General features: G+C 41.7%; 1 protein-coding gene across 2 annotated transcripts; it reads left to right on the forward strand.

The window, feature by feature from the left end:
• Nucleotides 1–59: 59 nt before the first annotated feature.
• Nucleotides 60–7,691, forward strand: pigq (phosphatidylinositol glycan anchor biosynthesis, class Q). Of its 2 annotated transcripts, none has more exons than XM_083896305.1 (14): nucleotides 60–138; nucleotides 1,318–1,505; nucleotides 1,905–2,091; nucleotides 2,650–2,864; nucleotides 3,200–3,396; nucleotides 3,584–3,715; nucleotides 3,850–3,970; nucleotides 4,573–4,699; nucleotides 4,843–4,996; nucleotides 5,326–5,437; nucleotides 5,574–5,654; nucleotides 5,889–6,003; nucleotides 6,168–6,229; nucleotides 7,459–7,691. In XM_083896305.1, exons 2-14 carry the CDS (start codon nucleotides 1,353–1,355, stop codon nucleotides 7,684–7,686), a joined length of 1,884 nt encoding a protein of 627 aa, XP_083752431.1. In that variant the 5' UTR covers nucleotides 60–138; nucleotides 1,318–1,352; the 3' UTR covers nucleotides 7,687–7,691. The 2 variants fall into 2 exon arrangements, with proteins under 2 accessions (XP_083752431.1, XP_083752432.1); XM_083896306.1 differs by having other exon boundaries at nucleotides 7,534–7,691.
• The last annotated feature ends 2,691 nt before the right edge of the window (nucleotides 7,692–10,382 follow it).

A 10,382-nucleotide genomic window follows, 5' to 3' on the forward strand; every position in this document is an offset into this window, starting at 1 on the left:
TTTTGATAGGAACACACACGAGTGTGATGTTTGTTTCCACCCGGCGCCACTTAGGCACTGGACTGTCAACAAAGAAAATGGCGGCGGTTTGATGGCGTTTCAGATGGAAGGTGAAAGCTCGTGTCGCTGATAAAGAAGGTAAAACTGTTACTATTTAAAAAACTTGTATACCACCACGTGTTTTAATGAAATCTGTAGATTCAGAAAGTTTAGTTAAGTTTGACTTCATACGGGTGAAGTTCGCGGAGTTTGATGATTTGTTTGCGTTCGTCCTGCTAACGCCGCAGCTAACGCCGCAGCTAACCCGCTTCAAACCCGCTTCACTGTCATTGACTGTGTTGGCGTCTGTGAAATCGATGATAATCTCGCTCCGGGCGTTTGTGTGTTGTCACAACAACACGCGTCAAGCTCGGCGTGTGAAGGGCAAAAACGAGGCCAACGGCTCAGTCTCGACAGGTTCAACACACGCTCTTTTTTAAAAAAGCGTCAAATTTAACCGTTTTCCTGCCGCGGCGCTTTATTTTCAACAGTATCGTGAGGTAAAGGATCCGCTCATTCATTCGGCTAACGCGGGTTGAGTTCATTTCCACGGAAACGTCAATCTTTGTACCACATCTGGAGGTAAATGTTCAAATAATACTGAATATAGGTCAATGTGTTTGTCTTGTGTTTTATATCGTTGCTCTCGATTATGTCACAAAGGATGTAACGATATTAAAATCTCGCGATACGCCAGTACCGCGGTACCAAAACCAAGGTTTATCTTTGGCATATAGTGAGATTAGTTGCTTGTTGAATGAGATTCAGTCGATTGCTTTTGTCTATGTCTGCATCAAAGTGTTTTCATGATTGATTAGTCCATCGGTTATTGATTACTTGTCTGCTCCATGAAATGTCAGAAAATGTTGCCCTAAAATCTCAAAACGATGCTGTTCTCAAATGTTTTGTTTTGTGTTATATACAGCAAGTAAACTAAGGTTGTAACTGTAAATGATTAATTTCAGTGTTTCTCAAACCTGGAAATGATGATGTTCTCAAACGTCTTGTTTTTGTCCACAAACCAAAATCATTCTGTTTCAATGATTTCTTTGTTATATGAAGCAAAGAAACCAGGAAAACATTCATGTTTAAAAAGCAGAAAAATTGCAGAGGGTACTTGATCTCTCGTGAAAATAATCAATATCATTATTTACAGCCCTAATTTGTCTCTAAACAAATAAAATTTGATTTGATTCAGAAGTTTGTTTTTTTATCAGCGATGAATCTCAATGAAGATTTGAAGTCTTCTTATTGTGTCTTTCCCGTCACTGTTTGCAGCTTCTGGATGCTGATCCCTGAGCAGCAGTGACATCATGGTGCTGAAGGTCTTCTTCCCACAGTGCTGTAACCGCGCAGACAGTGGACTGCTGATCGGCCGATGGATCACAGGACAGGACTCAGCCATAGTGCTGGCGGTCATCCACTACCCGTTCATCCCCGGGCAGGTCAAACAGTACATCCAGCAGGTCAGTGTGTGGTTAAAATCTCCACAACAGCCCAGCAGGGGGCGCTTACAGCTCACTCACACTCTGGATCGATCACTTTGGCAACAGCATTGAAGTTTTTAGTGGATATTTGATGTCACAATTTTTCATTACAAATCTCTGCGTGAAAAGTGCTGAATGTGTTACATATTTGAGAACGTTTTTCTCTTGAAAATATCAAGCAATTATGCTGTTTCGTCTGAATTGTGGGGGAAAAAAGGGAATTATTCTGTCTTCTCAGCCACGACAGAGATGACAGTCACAGATTATATATTTTTTGTTGTGGCTGAATTAATCCAAATGAACCAGAATGAAAAATAAAAATACATGGTTTCTCTGAAGTCTCTCTGACCTCCATCGTTTCTTTCCCCTCTCTCTCAGATCCAGGCTCAGAGCAGGGTGGAGCTGTCGGTGCTGGGATCCTGGAGTTTACCCAAAGATGGTCAGGAGGGGATGGAGAACTTCCTCAAAGACCTGAGCACCATCTTCCCACAGGAGCGCTGGCTCCAGATCAGCCGCCAGATGGGCAAGACGGGCTTCACCTGCGATGTCCTCAGCCGCAGTCAAAGTGAGATCATAACTACACATTTACCATCTCGCACCAAAGTCATTTTTTATTCCTTCTTATACACAAACTACACTTGTTTTATTGATACAAACAAAACACAAGCCTCAAAACAAGATGGCTGACTTTTCAGCAAACTTTCTCACTGGCTTCAAGCTATATATATATAGTTATTTATTTGTTTTTTTGTTGTGCCTTTAACCCGGGAATCGCTGCAAAATCTCTTGGTGATCTCATAATGACAATAAAGACTCTTGATTGATATAACATTAAATTAAGAACAAAAACTACAAACTCCTAAACTACAAATGCAGATTAATTGCTAAAATCGAGTTATGCGCTGCCTGCGTACGGAATAATGGGGATAAACATATCTGTGAATTTGTTTGTTTTCCATCGTTGCAGCCTGAGTGTGTTTGCTTGGACATGAACAGTAGCATGTAGCATGCTGATGTACTGAGCGAGGATTCTCCTGGTGTCGTTGTATAAAAACAAACTTCTCTTTGTGTGTGTTTTAAAATCATCCTGGAGTTGAAGATGCATTTATGTCTGATATGACAGGTGGAGCAGCAGCAGCTCAGCAGAAGGTTTCAGAGAAGAAGGACGGTGAGAAGCACGAGGAGGAGGAGGAGGAGGAAGAGGAGGAAGAGGAGGAGGAAGAGGAGAAGGTGATCTTTGTCCACTATGATCAGATGAAGGTGATGCTGTCGCAGCTTCACCCTGTCGAGAACGGAGTCCCCGACCCGAAAACTCATCCTCCGTCTGAGCTGAGACAGGTGACCAAGACACAACATACGTCCCCATGTATGAGCCGTGTCTCATTTATTTGTGTCATGGCATTCCAGGCCACTAGGTGGCTGTGTCACAGGGAGGACAATTGGAGAAGCAACTGTAAACTGAAATCCCAGAATTGTTGTATTGTGATATCATGGACCATGTGTCGTGAGGTAACCTGTGATTCACTCTGTGTGTCAACAGCAATAACTTTAACATTTTAACGACACAAAAGAAAACGGTGTTCTTCACTTTCGTGCTCCGCCAAAATAAGAATAAAAAGAAGGTGTAAGAAAGTGTAACGTTTCCACGTGTTAAAGCAGCTTCTCGTGTCCAGGTGTTCCAGACGGTGGCCAGCAGTCGGCCGCTCTTCTTCCTGGACCGATACGACGACGGGCCGCTGAAGACCACGCACTGGCAGTCTGAAGGCCGAGAGGCCAGCATCATCGTGGAGCTGCTCAAACAAGCCTCTGTCCCCCTCTGCCTGCTGCTCAGCTGGCTGCTGTCGCTGTGGGCGTGGCTCTGCAACATCCGGTGAGAGCAGACTGTGTTTTTATTATTATTTAAGTGTTTCATGTGCGTGACGCCGGCTACCGGAGCTTTACTGTCAAAAATATTCTTTTATCGCTCTGACCGTAGATAAATAATCACCGTGTGTGGGTCATAGCGGCTCCCTCAGACTCGGTGACTGAGTTGAACGTGTTCCATTTCCCCCCCGCAGCGTATTCAGCCTGTTCCCGCTTCGCTTCGTGGGCAGTAAAATGTCCACGTGTGTCCAGCTGAGCTACAGAACCGAACACATGAGGACGCTCAGCTCGCCCACGCCGGCCGCCGGACACCATCAGTTCATGAGGTGAGTGAAATGTGTTGATTCTGCCATCTTCTCCATTTTTAGTGGAGCGTTACAACCATTACTTTACCATCGACTTTTAAATGAAATGAATGTCACGTGTGGCTCCACCTCCACGTGTCTCTGACCGTCCACAGGAAAGCAAATATCTTGGTGTCGTTCCTGGTGGACGTGGCTCTCGGCTGGTTACTCATCTGGTGGCTCTACAGGGACGATCACATCAGCATGTTGGCCAACACACTGGTGCCAGCAGCTGATGTAAGTGTGTGTGTGTGTGTAAAAAGGGGCTAGAACCCGGTGGATGGTGTCGTTTAACGTCACTGTAGAGCAGGGCTGTCAAACTCATTTTCACTGAGGGTCACTGAGCATAATGGTTCCCCTCAAAGGGCCAGATGTAACTATCATACAGAATAAATGTAACTAAATGTAACCAAATATTATGTAAACTAAAGGTAACTACAACACACCCTCAGAAAAAGCACGGCTGATTTCTTCAGCCACAATAAAACTAGCTTTCACTGCCGCATCGTTTTTGGTGGCTTTTGCTGCAATCACAGTCTCAATCTCAATTTCACTCGTCGCGTGATTGCATATACAATGATACACTGCCATCTAGAGGCAGGGTGCCATCACTTTGAGGGTAACGCAATCGCCATGCATTATGGGAAATGTAGTTTATGGTCAAGGCACGCCTTTAAGCAGCATAGACCTATTTTGACACAGATCTTTAAGACCAATTAATCACTCGCGGGCCACATGAAATGACGTGTCGGGCCACATCTGGGTCCTTGAGTTTGACACGTGCTGTAGAGGGAGAGTTTTCTCTTTCACGTTCTTAACCGTTGTGGTTTTTCCCTTAGCACGTGTCCAAAGAGCTGCAGGAGCTGCTGCAGTGGCTGATGGGAGCTCCTGCAGGTCTGAAGATGAACCGGGCCCTGGACCAGGTTCTGGGACGCTTCTTCCTCTACCACATTCACCTGTGGATCAGTGAGTTACACACACACACACACACACTCGCACACACACGCACACAGGCATTATTTTCCAGGATCTCACTTGTTGTGAAAGCTTTGAAAAAGAGATCAAATCAGTTTTTAAAGCATCATCCATCCAAACCTGTGTCTGTCTAGGCTACATCCACCTGATGTCTCCCTTCGTGGAGGGCATCCTGTGGTACGGTGGCCTGTCAGCCAGCCTTGGCCTGACCTTTGCCCTCTCGCTCTTCTCCGACATGGTGGCTCTGCTCACCTTCCACATCTACTGCTTCTATGTTTACGGAGCCAGGTGAGAATAACTGTGTCAGTCTACGATAACTGAACAACGTGTTCACTGCGTTTTATAGTTATTTGACTGTCTTTTTTTTAAAGGAAACAGAATTTATAAAAAGCACTCGCTCTCCCACACCAAAGTCCCAGGTCACGGGAGTTGTTGATCCACTGCTGCCTCCATCACTCCATCAGTTCAAATGTGTTTGCATTTGTGACTTCGGCTTTAAACATTTATTTATTTTTACATTTATTTAAGTGATACAAAGTGACCACACGAGGCAGCAGAGGACCAGCAGCTCCAGTGTCCCTGTGAGCTAAAATCCAGTGTGTGTGTGTGATATTCAGGCTCTACTGTCTGAAGATCTACGGCCTCTCGTCTCTCTGGAGACTCTTCAGAGGGAAGAAGTGGAACGTCCTGAGGCAGAGGGTGGACTCCTGCTCCTACGACCTGGACCAGGTAACACACACACACACACACACACACACACACACACACACACACACACACACACACACACACACACAGGACCATACTTGTCGTCAGAGGTCCACACTTTCACTCAGTGTGTGTTTTTGTGGTTGTGACGCTCCAGCTCTTCATCGGGACGCTGCTCTTCACCATCCTGCTCTTCCTGCTTCCCACCACAGCACTTTACTACCTGGTCTTCACTCTGGTGAGTGGTACACTCCTGTCTGAGGCGGCACTGGACACTGTGTGTGCAGCAGAATAATAATAACCACATGTTTCTCAGGTTCACATCCTCACTGTGTCTTATTTCATTGACTTATTTTAGGTACAATGACAAAAGTAAACGACACACCATCCATTAACGAGGAAAAAAGGAAAAATCTGACGATCCATGGCATACTGTAAATGTGTGTGTGTGTGTGTGTGTGTGGTTTTGCAGTTGCGTCTGGGCGTGGTGCTTTTCCAGGGCGTCCTCCACCTCAGCGTGGACTTCATCAACTCCTTCCCGCTGTTCGCCGTGGTCCTCCGCGTGTGTCGCTCGTACAGACTGGCAGGTGTGAACGCTGCCTAACAGATAGATGACCTGTGTATATATACACACGAACACACGCTGTACATGACAACACTGTTCTCTGTGTTAGAGCGAGGGGATTTTGCTGTGACCGCGAGTCGTTTGGTGAATGGATGAATGTGTAATGGACGTCATGTGTTTTTACAGAAGGTGTAAAGTTCCGAGTGCTGTCTGAGGAACCTGGGACGGCTCTTCACCTGCTGATGGAGGTGACGCATCACATGGGCTTCATGTTGAACTTATTTTATATAATGTATGTATATGTATATATATATATATATATATATATGTATGTATGTATGTATGAATGTATGTATATATATATATATATATTTATATATATATATATATATATATATATATATATGTATATATATATATATATATATGTATATATATGTATACATATACGTATATATGTATACATATACGTATATATATGTATACATATATGTATATATATGTATACATATATATATGTATATATATATATATATATATGTATATATATGTATACATATACGTATATATGTATACATATACGTATATATATGTATACATATATGTATATATATGTATACATATACGTATATATATGTATACATATACGTATATGTATGTATACATATACGTATATATATGTATACATATACGTATATATATGTATACATATATATATATGTATATATATGTATACATATACGTATATATATGTATACATATACGTATATATATGTATACATATACGTATATATATGTATACATATACGTATATATATGTATACATATACGTATATATATGTATACATATACGTATATATATACGTATATGTATACGTATATATATGTATACATATACGTATATATATACGTATATGTATGTATATATATACGTATATATATACGTATATGTATGTATATATGTATGTATGTATATATATATATATGTATGTGTATATATATATGTATGTATATATACATACATGTATGTATGTATACATGTATGTATGTATGTATATATGTATGTATATACATGTATATATGTATGTATGTATGTATGTATATATGTATGTATGTATATATACATGTATGTATATATACATATACATGTATGTATATATACATATACATGTATGTATATATACATGTATGTATATATACATATACATGTATGTATATATACATATACATGTATGTATATATACATGTATGTATATATACATATACATGTATGTATATATACATATACATGTATGTATATATACATGTATGTATATATACATGTATGTATATATACATATACATGTATGTATATATACATACATGTATATATGTGTATATATGTGTGTGTATAATATATGTGTGTATATGTGTATGTATATATGCTTCACCATGGCAACCATCTCTGGCTTCTGTTACTGTGTTTTTTCTCACACAGCTGCTGTTTTGTTTGTCGTCTCGTGTCCTGTGTCTCGTGTCCAGTGTCTCATGTCCTGTGTCTCGTGTCCCTCAGATTAACCCTCTGCCGTGCAGCTCGGTGGTGCAGACGTATCGCACTCCCACCTACAGCTGCTACCCCAAAGACTCGTGGGCAGCACTGGTCAAGAAGCTGTTTGTCGGGGAGCTGATTTACCCCTGGAGACGCAAAACCACCAAGACTGACTGAGAGACACCAGCCAGGATTGTGAGACGGAGATGAAGGGAAGGGGAGGGGGGGAGGGAGGGAGGGAGGGAGGGACACAGATGGAGAACGAGTAGAAAGAGTGAAAACTGCCAAAACAACCTTTTCTTTTCCATCTCAACAATGTGGACCACAGACTCGAACAACAGGAAGTCCTTCAGTCATAGACTGTTTAGAAAAGTGGTCGTAGTCTTGTCTTTTGGCTGCAAAACGAACCATTTTGAAGCCTCGAGATTCACGATATAGTCTGCAACATGCCAGTGTGTTCTTATACTGCCCCCTGGTGGTTTTCACCAGTATGGAAAGAGCAGCATTACGACATCTTCAACTTTCTGGTAAACTTTTCCTTGGTTCTGCTCCGGAGAAGATTTACACTTCACAATAAAAGCACGTAAAAATAAAGGAGACGAGTCTGTAACAACAGTGAAGTTGGCAGCTAAATCAAAGGCAGTTTAAGGGAAACTTACTCGAGGCTTAACTTCCATATGATTATGGACGTAAACGGTGTTTCTTCTGTGTGACGTCTGTCTACTGAAGCTCTTTTACCCGCTGTCAATCACACTGGGACCCGCCCACATGTTCATCATCTGTTTTCCTCTCAACGATAACATGAAATAACAATAATATAATGTCGTCAAGTTCTACAGAAGAAGACCTGACACTAACCTCCAACTACGTCTGTTTTATAAACGCTCTTTATTAAAGAATACGTGGCGACGCAAAGAAAATAAAATCTTTGTTCTACTAAGAATCCCAGTTAGAAACTCTGGATTTGTGTCTTAACTGCACTGATAATAAAAATAGTTTCCTTCTTATTTTTTGTGATCATTTGGACTGAGTTGAGATCAATTTATAACTGAACAAATTATGTTTTTGTTTTTTTTTAATAAATGTGAACGTTTTTAAATCTTTTTTAAAATAGAAATGTAATAATATGTGTTTTCTGTTGGATTGATGCCATATTTCATCCATATAAACTGGACCTGTTGACTCTGGAGAGTTAGTTACAGATGATCATCATCATCATTGTGATAGAAATTAATTCATATGCAACTGTTCTTTTAAATGTGTGAACAACCTGAACTATCCCTTTAACTTTAACACATCTTAAACATGCAGAGATGACATTTCTCCTGACTTTTTTTCTAATTTAATTACCTTTTAATGTGAATTATGTTAATTATAAGACACTGCCCTTGAATGTTAATAACAATAGTATGTCCTTTGTAACAGCTGGTACATTTATATATTCACTTTTCTTTTTCATTTTAATTAAATCCTCAATTTGTTTGAATATTCCATGTTGATTTAATAAATTTGATGCATATGTACGTATTATTTCAGTGTCTCTTTCTTCAAGCCTCTGCATCGACAACAGCTGGATCCCTGAGGCATTATTATTATAATATTTAACCAACTCTCCCTGCACCAAAGTCCATAACATCACAGCACACAGGAGTTCACAGGAGTTGTTGATCCACTGCTGCCTCCATCACTGAGTTCAAATGTCTTATTTTATCAATTTGGCTTTTGAAAATCTTCATTGAGATTGACTTCAGTGACACAAAGTGACCACACGAGGCAGCAAAGGAACAGCAGCTCCAGTGTCCCTGTGAGCTAAAATCACTGATTTTCACGATGGACTTTGGTGTGGGAGAAACAAAAATGACATTGACATTTTAGACATTTCCTTGCTAATTGCTGGAGATTAACGCACCTTTTCAGGATTTTTAGGTCTTTATCAGTGCTGGGCGTGTTGACGTCAAGTTTACGTGACTCTGAATTGTTCAAATGAGTCTGTAAAGTAACGCTAAACTTTAAAAACACACATACGCAGTACACAGGTACGCTGGTCATTTGTAACGCTGCTCTTTTCCTTTAATAAACTCCAGTCCCACTGTAGGCGCTCTAACGGCGCTAAACGAGCTAACGGAGCTAACTGGTAAACGGTGCCTGGAGTCCCGTGTCGCGGCACGTAAACATGACGACACTCTCATTTTTTCCGGTCGGTCGTCATGGAAGCGCATTACGTGCGTTAAGGTAGTGCTCAGCACTACTTTTGAACTGATCTACAGTTGGACTGTGACAACACACTCTGACCAATCAGAGGCCGGCAGTGTGATGACGTCACATTTTATTATCGGTTACTGATGAAAAAGATAAAAAAAACGAGTCGAGCCGACTAGTGGTGGAACTGTGTAGTGAATGCGAGTTTCCACAGAAGAGGCTGCTTTATACTACACTGTTTATAATGTGTGAGTCGAGAACTGTCCCTTTAAATCATTGTGTGCATTCTTTAATGCGGTGCAGTGAGGATGAGGAAACCTGGAATAGCTTGGCTCGGTCCACCTGATGGTTCTGATCCAGGACCCGGTGTGAACCGAGCCAGTTCTCCCACCTTTGTTTTCCACGGTTCTCTCGGCTCTCGCCGTCTGCGTGCTGTTGTTGACAGTCGGCTGTGACGGACGCGTGGCAAAGCCAATCAAATGCCACTACCACGTCACTGCGGAATCGACGTCCAATCGCGTTGGAGCTGGGGCGGAGTTAAGCGGCGGGAGGGGGCGGGGACACGGACACTGCTGCTCTGTCAGCTGCGCCTTCCGTCAGTGTTGTTATCCCGCGGTCGGAGAGAGCAGACCCCGCTGTGACTGTGCTTCGGTGTCGCGGAGAACAATGTTGAA

Source organism: Microchirus variegatus (assembly GCF_963457635.1).
Source record: "Microchirus variegatus genome assembly, chromosome: 10".
NCBI lineage: Eukaryota > Metazoa > Chordata > Actinopteri > Pleuronectiformes > Soleidae > Microchirus > Microchirus variegatus.

What these genes read in the sequence shown, in the direction of transcription:
- pigq (XM_083896305.1), top strand. Translation starts at nt 1,353, where the DNA reads ATGGTGCTGAAGGTCTTCTTCCCACAGTGCTGTAACCGCGCAGACAGT. An exon ending in TGTCCTCAGCCGCAGTCAAA is followed by an intron (nt 2,092 to 2,649) that starts GTGAGATCATAA and finishes CTGATATGACAG; the next exon opens with GTGGAGCAGCAGCAGCTCAG. An exon ending in CACTGGTGCCAGCAGCTGAT is followed by an intron (nt 3,971 to 4,572) that starts GTAAGTGTGTGT and finishes TTTTTCCCTTAG; the next exon opens with CACGTGTCCAAAGAGCTGCA.